Source organism: Leopardus geoffroyi, chromosome C1 (assembly GCF_018350155.1).
Source record: "Leopardus geoffroyi isolate Oge1 chromosome C1, O.geoffroyi_Oge1_pat1.0, whole genome shotgun sequence".
In the NCBI taxonomy this organism is placed as follows: domain Eukaryota; kingdom Metazoa; phylum Chordata; class Mammalia; order Carnivora; family Felidae; genus Leopardus; species Leopardus geoffroyi.
The window spans coordinates 43,494,289-43,511,278 of record NC_059328.1 but is presented as its reverse complement, the minus strand read 5'-3'; the positions used below and the strand labels follow the sequence as shown (position 1 = coordinate 43,511,278).

The 16,990-nt window shown below is 48.0% G+C and overlaps 1 protein-coding gene across 2 annotated transcripts in view; it reads left to right on the top strand.

The window, feature by feature from the left end:
* The first annotated feature begins 589 nt into the window (after positions 1 to 589).
* GLIS1 (GLIS family zinc finger 1) overlaps positions 590 to 16,990 on the top strand; it is a 229,179-nt gene continuing 212,778 nt past the window's right edge. The window contains exons 1-2 of one of the 2 annotated variants that reach the window (XM_045477464.1): positions 590 to 713; positions 1,767 to 2,067. In XM_045477464.1, the coding sequence (XP_045333420.1) occupies positions 1,809 to 2,067 (259 nt within the window). In that variant the 5' untranslated portion in view covers positions 590 to 713; positions 1,767 to 1,808. The remainder of the gene's footprint in view (positions 714 to 1,766; positions 2,068 to 16,990) is intronic. The other variant, XM_045477465.1, reaches the window with a different exon arrangement.

Here is a 16,990-nt window from a genome sequence, read left to right as displayed (position 1 = left end):
TTTGTCTTTTAACTTTGGAGTTTGAGACCCTCTAGCCTGGACTCTAGGGTGGAAAACACCACAGAAACGAAAACGTTAAGAAAAGTGGTCTGAGATCCCTGAGTTTGCGTCCCAACGTTGCCGCTGACTGGCTTATGAAATGCGTGCAAGCGAGCCGCTTGGATCCTGCAAGAAAACTTTTAAAGCACTTTTCACATCTGTTACCTCCGCGTGTAGGTTTCGCCGGTCCCATTTGGTGAGGAGAAAACTGACCTCGGAGGAGGGAAGGGTCCTGCCTCAGTCGCTGGGACAGGCGGGGACACAGCCTGGCTCTCCTGACGCCCAGTGCACTCCACCGCCCGGCCAGTCCAGCTCGGACGACAGAGCCCAGCCTCTCCCGCCTGCGGCGCCGCCCTGCCCGGCGAGGCGGCCGGAGGGCAGCGGGCAGCGCAGGGCTCCGGCAGCCGCCGCCTGTCAAACCCTCCGCCCAGCCCCGCGCCGGGCCCTGCCCAGGCCCCCCCAGGCAAGGAGGCCCCGCCCTCGCGCCGCGATTGGTCTCCGCGAGGCAGCCGCAGCTAGCCAGTGGCTGGAGCGGCTGTCTGGCAGGTCGGGGCCCCGCCCCCTCCCGGGATGCCGCCCCGCAGGACGCGGCGGCAGCGGCGGCTGCGGGGGCTGCGGCGCCAGTGGAGGCGCGCGGAGCGGTGCGCGCCGCGAGCTGCAGCCGCAGCGGCGAGGTGAGAGGGGGCGCGGCCCGTGACCCGGGGAGGGGGCGGGCGCCAGGGCCTGAGATCCAAGGCTGGGGTCCCAGCGACGCTCGAATCCCGGGAGCTTTGGAATGGCGCGGGGAGTGCAGAGAGGAAAGGAGAGTTTGGGGGCCCCGGGCCCTTGCTCCAGGAGGGATGATGGAGGGGCTGAGACTCTGTGGAGGAGGACGCAGCCCGCGTGTTTGTGGAGTGTGAGCCAGTGACGCTGCTAGTGTTGCTGAGTGAGCGGGTGAGTGAGAGCAGGACGTGTGGCACACTGTGTCCCCGGCGTGCATTTGCGAGGGTGTATGGTATGCGTTGGAGCCAGCGTCCATGGGCGTTACAGACTTTGTGCGGGTTTGCGCGTGCGATGGGTTCATTTTCTCTGCTGCGCGTGGGAGTGTGCGTGTCTCTCTGTGTGCTCGTGATGGGTTTGTGTCGCGGGAGTGAGCGCCCATCGTCGGACTCGCATTCTCCTGGCTTAGGGGGGAGGGGGGGTCTTGGTAAGTCTCAGAGGGTTTGCGCCCCAGGCTGGTGGGTGCACAGTCTGTGGTCCCTACGTGCAGCCGGGTCCCCAGAGCGCTCAGGAGGCGCGCAGCCTCTGACCCACCTGGAGTAGCCTCCGTGGCTTCGCCGGAGCCCTGCCCAGGGAATACTAGTTGCCTCCCGCTCCTGCCTCACTGGGTGTCACCGCACAGCCACTCTCCCTTCTCCAGGCCTCAGTTTCCCTTTTAAAGCGGGCTGGTACTGGTGGAGGTGGATTTGAGCTGGAGGATACACGGGCCCCTCGGAAAGCGCTGTGGCAGCGGGTGGCGGGGGCCCTGGACGCACCAAAGAAGGAAGTATGAGCCACTCTTGTGCCTGGAAGGGGCTTTTGCGGGATCAGGTGGGTGCGTCAGATTAAGGTAAGTGTGGTGGAGCTAACTCATTTTAGAGACAAGAAATAAACCGAGGAGTGGTGACCTGCCCAAACCTCCCCCGGGACACCGTAGGGGCTGTTCCGTCCGTTCCTACTAATGCGCTGATGCTTTCTCCCCTCCCCAGGAGCCCGGCGCGACCCCCAGCGGCGCGCCCTGCCCTGGCGCCATGCACTGCGAGGTGGCAGATGCGCACCCAGACAAGAGGCCAAAGGAGGCCCTCGGCGCCCCGGGTTCAGGCCGCGGGCCCACTGGCCTCGGCGGCACGCACATGGCCTTTAGGGTCACCGTGAGCGGCGGCGGCTGCGTGGATGGGGGCCCGCGTGACCTGTTGCCCCGGCCGCCCGTGCCGCCTCCGTGCGCCCACGACCTCCTCCGACCACGGAGCCCCAGAGACTACGGTCCGTCCAAGGCCACCGCCGGGAAGGGTAAGTCTGCCCTCGCCAACGTGTCTGGCCGGAGGTGTGGAGAAATTCGGGCTGCCTGGCCTGGATACCGCACACCTTGGTGGGAATTCTCCAGAGAACTTGGTGGAACTTTCAGCAGTGCTCCTCAGTTTCTTTCTAGTTGTTTGGGACTCGGTTGTCATTATAAAATGATGCCTGTTTAGGAAGCATCTCATTTAAAATCAGTAAGCCTATTTTGGAGAAGTGTGTGTATAGAAAGTTCAGATTACATAATTTTACTTCTGTGTATTTCTGATAAAAGTTGTGTGAAACTTATCAGAATCTTATAAATTAGGGTGAATAGCAACTCGAGGATCTCTGAACCAGTTGCAGGCATATTTTGAGTTATTCCAATCTCCCTAAGTAACAAAAACCAGAAGCCTTCAGCAAGACCTCTCCCCTCTTGGAACCTCAGTTTCCCCATCTTTCAAGTAAGGAATTAATTACATCAGATGATTTCTGGATTCCTGTTAGAAAATTTTATGAATTTATGATCTGTCCTGAGTCAAGTTCTGACTTAGAAAATGGCTTTTCTCAATTTGAAGCTTCAGAAGCATAATCTTTGGTCAGAAGTTCCTTTGCAATACCTTTCCTCCACCCAGTGAAGCTGGTGAGTATAAGGTGCAGGCCCAAGGAAGGTTTATGGGCTCAAAGTCAGCGATGATGTGGGGATTCTCATGAACCTGTTCTTCTCATCACAGTTAATTATTATTGAGCCATTATTTATAAGTTTCATGCTGACAGATAATTAACCAGAAATTGAGGAAATTGTTAAGACGCTGTGTGCTCCTCTCCCCCTGCCCTTTTTTTTTTTTTTCCTCCCTGAGAGAAACCAAGGCTTGGGATTTCATTATTTCAGCATTTGGAACCTCTTGGTTCTATCCAGGTGATTCTCAAGGAAGACAAAATGTTTATTTGGCTCTATAGACATCACTTCTTTAGCATCAACCCCAGCAACTTAGGTAGGGTGTCTTGCTTTTAGAGATGAGAGCTTCTTCAGGGTAGAAAATATCCAACTTCCTAATTCAGGGACTGGTAAAACTAAATGAACGCAAACTGTTTTTCTTTTTAACAAAAACATCAGAGTTTGTTAGAAGAGTGCTATTTCTTGTCTCATTTTCAATGTCAGTCTCTTCTCCAGCAGATAGGGGTCCTGTTTGAAAGGGTAGATACAGAAAAAAAAAAAAAAATGGCCTTAGAGTATTATTACAGGGATACACATATAAAATTCTCTTTTGCTAGGGAGAGAGGAGTGGTGTGCAAGACATGAGTAATATTTGCTGCCCTGAACTCCCTGCCTTGCCCGGCTCCACGCATAATCCTCTCTTAAACAGATACCCTCCTGCAACATTTTAAGTTTTAAAAAATCATAGCTGTCAACTGAAGATCGAGTTCTCGGCAGACCTGGTGAATGGCTCTCCTAAACATAGTCTTTGTCCCGAGCCTTGGTTAGAGACCTTTCATCTGGATGCTTTGCCTACGATCTTCCTACTTCCATTCTCCCAACCCCCAATTATTTTTATCCATACTCCCCCGCCCCCACCAATGTCTTATGTATGAGATGTTTAAGTCAGGATTATATTTGGAAAGGACAGAGGAGGATAAAGGGATGGGAGGAGCAACTTTTTTCTTTGTACCCTAAGGTGGTTGTTCTGGTTAAGTGTTTGTAAGAGCCTTCTAAACTGTTTTCTTCACAGCCTTCAGCAAGGCTGGTGGGGTAGGATTTATCACACCCATTTGAAAGATGAGGAAACTGAGGCCCGAGAGTGGAGAAAGTGTCTCCCATGTAAAAGGGCACCCAGCAGGTCTGGGTGGGAGTTCTCTGGTCAGCCTTTGCTTGCTGACCTGGGCTTGAAGAGGTTTCCATCCTGGTTTCTGTCTTTCTATGCAAGTTCTTCTTCAAGTCAAGCCCTTCAGTGGCCTGAGACAAAACCAACTTCCAGCAGAGTGTCAGCAGTCCTCCTATAAATGCGTAAGGAACCGGCACCTCTTACCCCTACTCCCACCCAAATATTCCCCAGACCACGTAACCCTTTGAATGTTTGGTGTCTAGCTTCAAATCGTAGGTTTATTGGAAACAGACATAATACCAATTGAAAAATATTTATTGACTATGCCCTGCCATCTATGATTTGTGGGAGTTTGGGGGAAGTTATTTCCCTCTCTGAGCGCTTTAGTTCCCCCATTTGTAAATTTCCTGTGACACTGACTTAGAAAGCCTCAGTGCCCGGTTACTGGGGGGATTACTCTTGTAATGTGTTTAATGTTCTCAACCTCTGGTTTTTCATTTGCATGAGAGATAATAATGTCTTCCTCTCAGGGTAAATCAAACAATGGTTGTAAGAATGCTTTATAAACTAAAAAGCTAGAAGGGGTCACTTTTACTAATTCATGCCAGGCACCATGCTGGGGTAAGTGATCCTTGAGATAAAGGGTGCAGGGAAAAGAGGGAGAAAGGTTTGATTTTTAAAATGTTGGATGTGAAGCGTACTCACTGGTACGCTAGCCAGAGGAAGCTGAGAGGAGCGAAGCTTCAGGTCTTTTGTGGCCACGGCTGTCCAGTGACCGGAGAGAAGACAGTATTGCTTGGTCTGGGGTCAGGTTTCAGATGATCTGCCTTCTGCTTCAGACAGACCCTAAGCCGAGAAAGGGAGCGAGCCCTTTAGTCCAGCAGCTTATCCGCAAATGCTAGGGTCCTCTGTGTTTCCAGATCTGGAGTCAGGAGGCACTGGGATGATGCGACGTCATGGACTAACATTGTCATCATTTACAATAAGAATCACGATCTGTTTATGGCAGAGTCCCGTTTATCCAGATTCCAAGCAGCTGGAAAGGCCAAATTACCAGATGCTGCATTTTTCTTTCTTCTTATTAAACACCCAACGCTCTGCTTTTGGAAGTCCTGACAAGGAAAGAAGGTAAACATCTGGGCTTTATGGAGGCAGACAGCTTTGTGGCGATGGCCCGATGACGCTTGTTCCCCGTGCACAGCGTTTTACGGTTTTCAGCGTACGTTCCCACACATTCTCTCATCTGCCCTCATGCCAGCTGTGCTCTGCCTACCTCGTGGGCTGTTTGGACGGAACAGATGGAGAGCACTTTGCAGTTTTTAAGTGCTGGGCAGATATTGGCTCTTATTACTATGGTTCCCATTTTATAGATGAAGACGTTGAGTTTCAAGGATGTGCTCAAAGTTACAGACAGAAAGTGGCAGTTTCTTAGCCTTCCGCTTCCAAGTAGCAGATCCCGGTGCCACGGGTTGCACCTTCTACATGTGTGTGGCGGCGGCTGAGGGCTGGCGTACTAGATGGCTTCTGAACGTGCCCGGGGAACTTAAAATATTTTTGCTTTTGGTATTTCTTCTGTCTTGAATTTTTGGAAGTAGTATCTGCGCCATAGTTAGAAAACTTGCTAGTTTACTGTTTTTCCAGAGTTGCTGTTCCCAGACTGAACCAGATAATGAGCTCACTATTTAATTCACAACGACTCTCTGGGCCCTTTCACCACGTACTGAGACTGGACACATCCTAGCAATAAAAAGAAGGCTGATGATCATGACAAATGTGGACACTGCCATTAGTAAACAGCCATCATAACATGGCTGTAAATGCCAAAAAGGAGTCAATCTTGTAACTTAAAATAATAGCTAGTATGTGTGTGTATGTGTGTGTGTATATATATATATATTTTTTTTTTTTCTTTTTTCTTTTTTTTTCTTGAAGAAGGAAAACAAAATGCCATTCTAGTTTGTCCGCATGGGCATTAGGGGCTGGTGACAGTGGAGAGTAAACATGATGGTTTTAGTGGCCTTACCTGGTAGAATTTCTTCATCTGAATCAGAAGCCACAGAGATGTCCTGGGGAGGCCTTTCAGGGGCTAGCGCATCCATAATAGAAAGGTATGAGTTATTTTGAAGGCATTTACCCCCTCCGGCTCTGGTGGGCAATTTGCTTGCATTTCATCCATTTTAAAGTGCTGGTCCTGCGATCCGGAAATAATCAGATCCAAATTTTTTCGGTGCTTGAGGTTTCAAATAAGGAGGGGAGGGAAACCTGCTGGCCAAATGTCAGGCTCAGTGAGACAAAGAGAGAACCGGGTATGTGTGTGGGTACACAAATACGATAGGAACATGTTGCGTCTACAGGCATGAGAGTTATGTATCCGACAAATCTTTTATAGACGTGTAGCGGAAATATAATTCCCAAAGATTCCCTAAGAATCTTGTGCGGCTAGAATTTCTCTTCCCTTCCTGCCTCCCAAGCTCTCCAGAAGCTGCTAGGACTTGGCGTACAAATGGAGAGGAGACCATCACATGAGATCGTAACTTAATTTAGGCCTAGCTGCCTCTGAGCAGTTTACCTGCCATACTTGGCTGGGCCGAGGTCTCAGGACTTTTCTAGCTGTGGAATCCTATCCATAGGCTGTCTTGCTCCATCTGTGATTTGAAAACATAAGTTTCTTTATATGCTGTGGTTTTCCTTCACACTTCTCCTCCTTCTGAGAAAAAAAAAAGCAACAACAAAAAAAACCCACCCCGTCTTTGAGTTATTCATCTCCCTGCGTTACATTTGCGTGAGAAGCTAAATGAGCCAGCACACTTATTTTTACAGTGCGTTAAAATCTCATTACAGGCATAAGTGCACAATGAATCATTTAAAAAAATATATTCTTATGTTCTTTGTTCTGAATGTTGCATAATTATCATCATTTTCTTCGGTTTTATTTTGTGGAGTTTGGCCAGCATCCTAGAAAAGGGGAGAAAAAGTTTTCAGTCCTTTTTTGGATAGGATTAGGAAACAACAACAACAACAACAACAACAAACAAACAAACAAATACCAACTTTATTTGTAAGTTGACCAGAATATGGCTAACTGTGGCTTTTGCCTAGAGAGGGTCATTTCCCTTCCTTGTCTCAGTTTTCTTGGGAAAAAATTCCCTTTTTTTTTTGAAGCCGATGTGGTAGTATTTCAACAATCTCACCTTATATATCCACGATTGTATTTAAAATTAAATTATGTGGTTTGGTAATTTACTTTCCTAATGCAGATTTTAGTTGCAATCAGTTTGGACCTAGAGACTTGTGTTGTTTCTTTTGGTAGGGGGTAGTTTATTTTTGTGCCTAAAGAAACAAAGACATTCAGTTCAAGGGGGAGAAGAAATGAAACAAATTTTGCAGTGGGCTTTGAAAAATTCAAGTGCATTATGCAGAAAGCACAGCTGTAATACCAGGGCCAGGAAAAAAAGAGCAAACTCCTGAAATATTTGTGCCGAGCGCCTTCACTGTGCTAATGATTCTAGCAGTTTAAAAACGGACTTCTTGTTTATCAACAGTGGCTGCCCGAATTAATAGTTTACAATGAAAAAAAAAAAAAAAGTGCTTTCAGCATTCGAAGCAAAGTCCGGGCTGATAGCTGAGTTAGTAAGGAAAGCAGAAAAGGGGGAGGGTGGTTGTAGCTGATTTGGTCTCCCTAGGCCTTATTTATAAGAAACTGAAAGGAAACAGAGACCTGGGGTGGGTGGGGGTGGGGAGAATACATCCCTAACCCAGTGATCTTCTAGTTTAAAGTCACTGAAAGCATCTGTTTTCTTCTTTTCCCCCGTCTTCCCCTAAACTCCAAAGGGTTATTCCTTCAGAGGGTTTCCGGCGGATTGAGGCGGATTGTGTTAGCATTACGAGCTGTGTTTTTAAAGTCAGCATTTGAGTCAGATGCACTGAGAGGAGACCTTCAGTCCGCTAACTGAATAATGCATTTCCTGTATGGCCTGAATTTATTTGGTGGTTATGGTTGGGCCTGTCTGGAGCAAACACATGCACCATTGTACAGCCTCAATGCATGCAGGCCATGCTCTTGGCTTTGAGTCTGTTTCCCCATCTGTAAAATGGGAAGCAGTGGGGACTGGATGATCTATACATAGTCCCTTCCTGCTCTGATGCTCCGGGATTCCCCATGAATTGGACTGGGAAGTTTGGGAAGGATCTAGGGTATGGGAAGAAGGCACTTTTGTCTCAGGTCAGGTTTAGACTTGATTTCTCCTATGAACACTTGATTCCTGAAGCTGACCACAGAAGAAAACAGAAGAGGAGAATCAACTAATCTTTACTGAGCGCCTACTCTGTGACAGTCTGGGTACATTATAGCTGTTAATGTAACAGCAGTTAATGATGCCCAATAACCCTGTGAGGAAAGGAGGTATTATTTTGGTTTTACAGATGGGGCAGCTGAGGGTTGGAAAGGTTAAGTCATTTGCCCCAATAATAAGCTCACTATTTAGTTCACAGCGACTTGCTGTACAGGTAGTAAGTTAGTAAAGCCTGGGATTTGAACTCAGCTCTGTCTTACAGCAAAGCCAATGCTTTCCCCCTAAAGCACAGCACTCTCAAGGACAGGCTTTAAAACCCAAGCAGTGGCACGGAGTTGCTGTGGCTGCAGAATGTGCCCCCATTCCCGGGGGGAACGTAGCGGAAGGCTGCGGGCTGGGCCAGACAGCCATTCCCGGGAGCGGCCCTTTCCGAGTCCCGGCTAACAAGCAGAGGTGTGACTTTATGGGGAGACTCCCTGCATCCATCCACCTCCCTGCTGCAGAAATGGGGGAAAGACAGTGGTTCCCAGCTGTGACACGGGGTCCTCAGGACAGGCCTCTCTGAGGCTGCGGAGGGATCCTCTAGAAGCAGCTCCTTCTCAGAAGGAGCGGCACACGCATTATGGCGGGTTCTAGTCCCTTTTTGAGCCTTTCACACAGTTTGGGGAGATTTTCTTGCCCAGACCCTGGTTGTGGTCTTCCTTCCCCTGCTTCTGAAGGCATCTGTTGATGTTTGAAGACAATTCCTTATAAGCCCCTCCATGCCTAGGGTATAGAATGCATGCTTCACTGGGCATGATGGCTTAAGATCTATTAAGCTATTTCTTACTCAATGATGGGACAGAGAAGGGCTTGGTGGGGAGAACAACCCGGGATCAGGGTCAGCTTGAGAGTTTGCTTGTGGGAAGCAAACTCTTGTGGGTCTTTTGTATCAGATGATGAACACACCAGATGACCCTCACGGAAGGAAAGGTCCCGCTGCTGGTTTGTGTCTGTGGCCTTGCACGAGGGTGCCTGTGTTCACGAGAAGGTGGACATTCTCAAAGAATCCTACTTATCCTGAGGATGGATTTGCAGGAAACCTTGTTGCCCCAGGCTTCTTTGCCTTCGGATGTTGACCCTGAGTCTGAAAGGGAGAGGAGGAAGCAGTACCAGGATGGTGCTGGTTGTGATGTGGCCCAGCCCCTTCCTACTTGTGTCTTTTTAACCACTACATTACTCTTTTAGATGTTGTTGCTTTTGTTTTTAAATAACAGGTTTGATGGAAAATAGAGCTTTCGCAAGAAACCAGGGAGAATTCTAAACCTGACTTTAAAAATACAGATCCCATTTGCTGTTTTAAGCTCTCCGGAGGGCTGGAGAGTGGGTTTGTTTTGGAACGTTGCTGGACTATATGAATTACTTCTCTGAGGCTTGGGTATTTAATACCTAGTAGAAGTTTGTATAAGAGCTGATGATGTATTTTGCCGACTTTCCAACCCTGTAAATAAATTACATGTGCCGGCAGAGGCTGCCAGGATCCACTGTGTCAATTGAAGCTTAATTTTTATCCCAAACCACTTAATACTTTTGTCCTAGCGAGTAGGGAAAGTTACCCCGTCTTGTCCAGCAGCGGGCCCATTCCAAGACAGAGACAGCTTTGCGAGACCGTGAATAGGCCTCCGTGGATTCACCGATCTTGACACAGTTTTCTGTGATTAAGTAGCTTCAACGCTCTCAAACCCAACCCTCCAGGCAGAGGATGATAGTATAATTTTAAGTGTATCGTAAAAATGAAACTCAATCGCTTCCACTCCCAAACCTGCCTCGCTCCCCTTCTCTCTGGAGAAAACGGCCGTAATTATGTGTTTAATCTCAAGACCGCCTGTGCATTTTATCTTATTTGAGTGCAAAGCCCAGGTAATAACGTTGGCATTTCCAGCACGAAACAATATAGGGTTTCTAATTTGGAGACGCTATTAAATATTTCATGCTTCAACCAAACGCAATTCTTTTTTCCTATAATAAGTTTAAATATTAATTCTCTGGAATGTCAGATGCCTAAAGCTAGGCATTTAGTGATCTGCAGTTTCAAGTATCTCGAAGAAGGTTTATGAAACAGGATATTTCACTGGGAGGGATGAGTTGTGTGTTTCAGAGATATCTGAATTCAAGGCAGCGTCTTCTGATTTACTTTTTAAAGGGAAAAGGTCATAAAATAAGTTGCTTTATGTGCTGAAGGATTAAGTGGCTTAGGCTGAAATAACAGCAGGGACTTTACTGTTTTTCCCCTTATATTTTAACAATGCTTTCTGGGGGAGGGGGTGGGTCATTTTCCCGCCTGCTTGTCTCCTCCCCCATCACCACCCCCCCCCCCCCCCCCAACCAGCCAGATGGCTTTAATTCTAACCAAATCCCACGCCGAGGCCAAATGATTGATCAAACAGTCATTTGTACTTACGTAGCGCTCTTTGTGAGACTATCTCTGCATTGGAGCTTCTCGGCCGGGTCGGCTCTTCTTTGGGCCTTTAGATGGTTGACTTCCAGCAGACTGAGGGGCTCGGAGAAGTGGGAGTGCAGGGGTGGGTGGGGAGCAGAAACCCCAGACCTTGCCATCTAAGAACTCCTTGCTTAGAAACTTTCTGTTACTTCCCATCCCTGACAACAGGGGTATCCAAGTTTTCTAAATACAAGGACAAAAAAAATCTTTCCCCGGTTCACATGACAGCAGTTATATATTTAGTGTCTGTTGATGGATAAGATGCCTAAAGAGGTTATTAGTTTTAAGAGCTCTTTTAAACAGATTTGTATTTTATCATTCACTTACCTATCTGTAGAGGTCTCCATATTCTCCAGTCTTTGGTACACGCTTTACAGGTGGCCTCTGATATTACAACTTGGCTTATAGATTGGCAGCTGTTTGGCCAATGGGAAACATCCAGGCCCTTTGATGTGATGTTCAAGGCCTTCCCCACCAGTCTGCCTCATCTCTTGCTGATGCCTGCTTTGCTTGTTCTCTAGCGGTGTCGAACTTTTCCTTATGTAGCTTCAGACCCAGGATTTTCTCTTTACTTGTCCTTCTGTCCTTATACACTGTGAGCGTCTTTTTATTCATCTTTGCACCTTCGTGTCCGGTACCAAGTCTGATACGAAGTGCATATCCGAGAAACATAGGGTGATTCTGATTGAGGTTGTGCGCATGGAACTAGGCCCCCAGGTTCGAATCCTAGCACTGGGTACTAATGTGGGGAATGTGGGGCATGCTGTGGAGCTTTCTGGGCCTTGGTGTCCTTATCTACAAAATGGGGATAATAATATCGATGATCTCAAAAGGCTGTTATGAGGATGAAACGAGTTAATACATGTATGGGTGCTTAAATATGGGGATTGGACCATGGTAGAATGCTCAATAAATGTTGGGATTATTATTATTGTTATTGTTATTGCTAATGTAAACGTTTGGTAAACAGAACCTCTTAGAAGGGCCTCCCTTCCCTTCCTTTTCACCAGACCGACTCCTACTTGTTCTTTAAGACCCAGCTCAAGAGCCACCTTCTCCCAGAAGGCTTCCCCTTCTTCCTAGGCTGGGTTTTGCTAGAGCTCTGGCATACACAGCCCTTCTCCTTCCTTCTGCTATAGCACTAGTCTGTGTGATTTTCTTTTTTTTTTTTTAATTTTTTTTTTTCAACGTTTATTTATTTTTGGGACAGAGACAGAGCATGAACGGGGGAGGGGCAGAGAGAGAGGGAGACACAGAAGCGGAAACAGGCTCCAGGCTCTGAGCCATCAGCCCAGAGCCTGACGCGGGGCTCGAACTCACGGACCGCGAGATCGTGACCTGGCTGAAGTCGGACGCTTAACCGACTGCGCCACCCAGGCGCCCCTGTGTGATTTTCTATTTACTTGTGTGTTCTTGAGGACAGGAGCAGAGTCTCCTTATCCCTGCACAGCTCAGGGTCTGGCTCAGAGTGGGTGTCTAGGAAGGCTGGGAATGGAGTCCAACGCAGTCTCCGCCCTCCAGGAGCTTGTAGCCTACAAAGGAGGAGCCAAGTTGTATGTTCTTGTTTTTCCCACAAGGTTGAGCCCACGGTAAGCTCTCGGTGCATATGAGAGTCTGATTAAATGTACAAGGAGTTTTCACATGCACACACAGTCACATTCTCTTTCCAGCACCTATTTGGGGCTCTTCATAATGAAGTCTGCCCCTAGCTTGCTAGGTGACCTTGGGCATGGCCTCTGACCTATGTGGGTCTCCCCTTCCTCTCTTTTCTGGGAAGAGTTGGCTTCGGTGATCACAGACTCTTCTAGGTTGCAAGCCTGTGGAGTTGCCGGGCCACGGACCAGGTGGAGGAGCTAGGGGCCTGATGGCTGTGCCAGAGTGACTGGCCCAGAATTGGAGGCACCTCCTGCTGCACACCTTCCCTCCCTCCTGGGAAAAATCAGACATTGTCAAATGTGTCCCATCATGTGGTTTAAAGAGCAGATGGTGGTGGTTGTAACACCCAGATTTCTCTACGATGAAGAAGAACCTCGGACCAAGTATTGGAACTGAGGGCCAGGAACCAAAAGATGGCTCTCCGTAGTCCTGCTGGGGGGTGGAAATTGATGTACATACGCTGAATCTCCACTCGAGGTCAGGCTTAGACAGAGCCCCCCGGGGGCACTGTATTGGCCTACCAGCTTCTCTCCAGGCATTGTTGTGGTTTCAGCCCTGTAAACTGGAAAGCTCTGCCCAAATCATTACCGTTTGTTCAATCTGCCTTTGAACAGAGGGGAAGACGAAGTTCAAAGAGGCCATGTCGTTACTTGTGCAAATGTGGCCACGTGGCTTTTGGAGTCAGAACTGGGTTCAGATTCCTAGTATAGCACTTGCTGGACCTTGGGCAAGTTCCTCGAGCTGTGAACCTGAGTTTTCCTCATTTGTACAATGGAGATAATTTCTGTCTCACCGGGTTGACGTGGGGATGAAGATGAGAAGTCTGTAGAGCGCCTAGCTCAGGGGCTAGCACATAGTAGGCATGAAACAAAGGTGAGCTGATGCTGTTGGTCTTGTTGCTATTATTTTTTTAAAAATATTTTTATTTATTTTTGAGAGAGAGACAGAGCACGAGTGGGGGAGGAGCAGAGAGAGGGAGACACAGAATCCCAAGCAGGCTCCAGGCTCTGAGCTGTCAGCACAGAGCCCGATGCGGGGCTCAAACCCATGAACCATGAGATTATGACCTGAGCCGAAGTCGGGCGCTCAACCGACTTGAGCCACCCAGGTGCCCCAATTTTTTTTTTTTTTTTCAAGTTTGTTTATTTTGAGAGAGCGCAAGTGAGAGAGAGCACATGTGAGTGAGGGAGGGGCAGGGAGATTTGGAGAGCGAGGAAGAGAGAGAGAATCCCAAGCAGGCTCTGCACTGTCAGGGTGAAGCCCCACGTGGGGCTTGAAACCCACAAACCTCAAGATCATGACTCGAGCCAAAATCAAGACACTCAACCAGCTGAGCCACCCGAGGCGCCCTTGCTGTTTGTCTTACTGAGTGCAGAGCTGGGACAGGTTCCCAGTCCTGACTTCATCTGACGCTCCTCTGTGGCATGGTAGCCTATCCTCTTACTCTGATTCTTGTTTTACTTTTTTGGTGAAGTTAGAAGAGTAAGGACTTCGGAGTCTAAGGACTGAGGTTCTCATCGGAGCCCTGTGGGACACAGATCTGATCGGCTGGCATCTGGGCTTCGCTTCGAGCTGGCGGTAGGTGAGGAGCTATTGTCCTTGCCGAAGTGGGTGTGGGCTGCCTCAGTACAGCTGTCTGACAGGTCCTGGCTCTGGGTCAGTCCCAAACCCTCACTCGGCCTGTGGTGGCTCTGGCATCCAGCTGGAGCGGGAGGGTGTCTGTGGGCCCGGTCAGGAGGCAGAGCCACCGGCCCCCTGTTGATTGGGTTGGGATTCGCCTTCTGAACAACGCCCAGGTGAATTACTTCCATTCTGCTTCCCGAACTTGTGATGCCATTACTGTTCTGCTCCCTGCTTCCCCATGCATGCAGGTCCGTGCATTACTGTAGTGGCTTCCATTTGTTGAGCCCTGTTGTGAGTAGATAGCCTGTGAAGCCATTTAATGCTTTCTACATTTACTCTGTGTGAGGGGGAAACTGAGGCCCAGAGAGTGACCTGCCCAAAATTCTGGACCTGGTGGCCGCAGGCCTGTCTGACTCCAGGACCCAACTTTTCTTACACCTTGCTACCTCTCTGGGTCCCCCCTTCAGGTCCTCTGGACCTTTCTGCTGCTTCGGGTCCAGTCTTATCTGTTCATCAGGGTTGAGAGGCTGCCTCTTCTGGCCGGAATTACCATTTCCCTGCTTCGGCTCCTGACTGCCCTTTGTCATTTTTCTTTCTCTAAACAGGTGTTATAGATGCTTGGGTCTGTGTTTTCCTCTGTGATGAGACCATGCGCTCCTTGGAGTTGGGTCCGTAGTAAACACATCTCTGCCTTGTAGAGGGAGTGTGGCAGAGAACAGACAGAGCGCGGAACCCCAAGAGAATTAATCTGCCCCTTTCCAGTCCAGGTTTCCGAGGGGAGTTCCTCAGGCAGATTTTCTATTTGTAAAATGGGGACAGTGATCCCTGCCCAGACAATTGTCATGAGCATATGGGATACAGTGTATGAAAGTGTCCTGAAAACGGGAAGGGCTGTACCTGGGTTTGCTTGTTGGTTCGTTTGTTCATCAATGTGTATTGAATGGCTGCTGTGTCTCAGGTATTGTGTTGAGCCCTGGGACGCCATGGTGGCCTAACAGATGGAACCTTCACTTGCACGGAGCTTGCAGTCTCGAGGGCAGCGGACAGTGGGCGAGTGTGTGCAGGACCCCTCCCAGTCCTCCTCTGTGCAGCTTCACCGCCTTATCACCTGTTTACCGTCCTAAGCAGACTCCTGGGCTCCAGCCAGTCTAAGCCTCATGACCTCGGACAGTCTCTCTGAGCCTTGGTTTACAGGCTTATGAAACAGAAATATTTGCTAGCTAGCTCCACTTGCAAGGCTAGTGAGCGAATCAGTGAGGTCCGTGGGAAGGGGCTGGACGCTGTTGGAGGGGGATAGTCAGTCCCTTTGCCAGCCCTTTCCTTGTACCAGTAGCCAGTTTTGCTTGCTTAAGCTTTCCTCCTGGAGGGGATGCCCTTTCTCATTGTCTCTGGCAGTATAGGCCAAGAACTTTCCTTTTGCAAAATCTTCAGTCCCTCCTGTCCCAGCTCACACCCCTCCTTCCCCACTCCTTTCAGTCTCTCAGTGACTCTGGCTACTCATATAGGAGAGCTCTTTGCTAGGGAGACCTGGAGACATGTAAATTCCTACTGTGTGATATTGGGCACGTAGATGGGGGCAGTGGGGCTATTAGGGGTCCTTCTCCCCTCCCTCCCCTCCTCATTTTCAGTGTGCCGAAGTACCCATTTATTGAGTCCTGCCAGACACTGGATTATCTTTTTGAATCGACTACCTTAATAAAATTCTCCCCCCCGCCATTTTGCATTCCCACATCTTTGCCAACACTTGGTATTGTAATTCTTTTTAAAGGTAGCCATTCTGATTGGTGGATGGGTGGTGGAATCTTACTGCCATTTTAACTTGCATCTCCCTAATGACCAGTGATGTTGAGCATTTTTCAAATGTGCTGACTGGCCACTACCGTACCTCTTTTGTGACATGCCTTTTCAAGTCATTTACCTATTTTTTTGTTGAATTGTTTTATTACTGAGTTTTTTCTTTTATGAATTGATTTTTTAAAATATAATTTATTGTCAAATTGGCTTACATACAACACCCAGTGCTCATTCCAACAAGTGCCCTCCTCAATGCCCATCACCCACTTTCCCCTCTCCCCCACCCTCCATCAACCTTCACTTTGTTCTCAGTATTTAAGAGTCTCTTATGGTTTGTCTCTCTCTCTCTTTCTACCTTTTTTTTTTTTTTTTTTTTTTTTTTTTTTTTTTTTTACCCTTCTCCTCCTTCATGGGATATTAGGGGAGTTTTAAATGTTCTTCATATGTTCTGGATAGAAGGCCTTTGTCAGATATGTGTATTGTGAGTATTTTACCCAGCCTGGGGTTTGCCTTTTCATTTTACTAAGTCTTTGGAGTTTTCTTTCTCCTCTTAATTCTTTTTTTTTTTTTTTAAAGATTTTATTTTTTAAGTAGTCTCTATACCCAACATGGGGCTCAAACCCACAACCCCGAGGTTGAGTCACATGCTCCACCTACTGAGCAAGCCAGGCATTCCTTTCTCTTTTTCTTTATTTTTCAAATGTTTATTTATTTTTGAGGGAGGGAGAGAGAGAGAGAGGGAGAGAGAGAGAGTGGGCACAAGCAGGAGGGGGCAGAGAGACAGAGAGAGGGAGACACAGACTCTGAAGCAGGTTCCATGCTCTGAGCTGTCAGCACAGAGCCCAACTCGGGGCTCCAACCCTCAAACTGTGAGATCGTGACCTGAGCTGAAGTTGGACGCTTAACTAACTGTACCCAAGTACCGCTTTTGTGTGTGTGTGTGTATGTTACAATTTACATACATACAGTATATATATACATAGTGTGTATATATATATATATATATATATATATATATATATATATATTTAATTTAAATCCAAGTTAGTTAACATATGGTGTAATAATTATTTCAGGAATAGAATCCAGTGATTCATCACTTACATATAACACCCAGTGCTCATCCCAACAAAGTGCCCTCCTTAATGCCCATCACCCATTTAACCCATCCCTCCACCCACCTCCCCTCCAGCAATCCTCAGTTTGTTCTTTGTATTTAAGAATCTCTTATGGTTTGTCTCCCTCCCTGTTTTTATATTATTTTTGCTTCC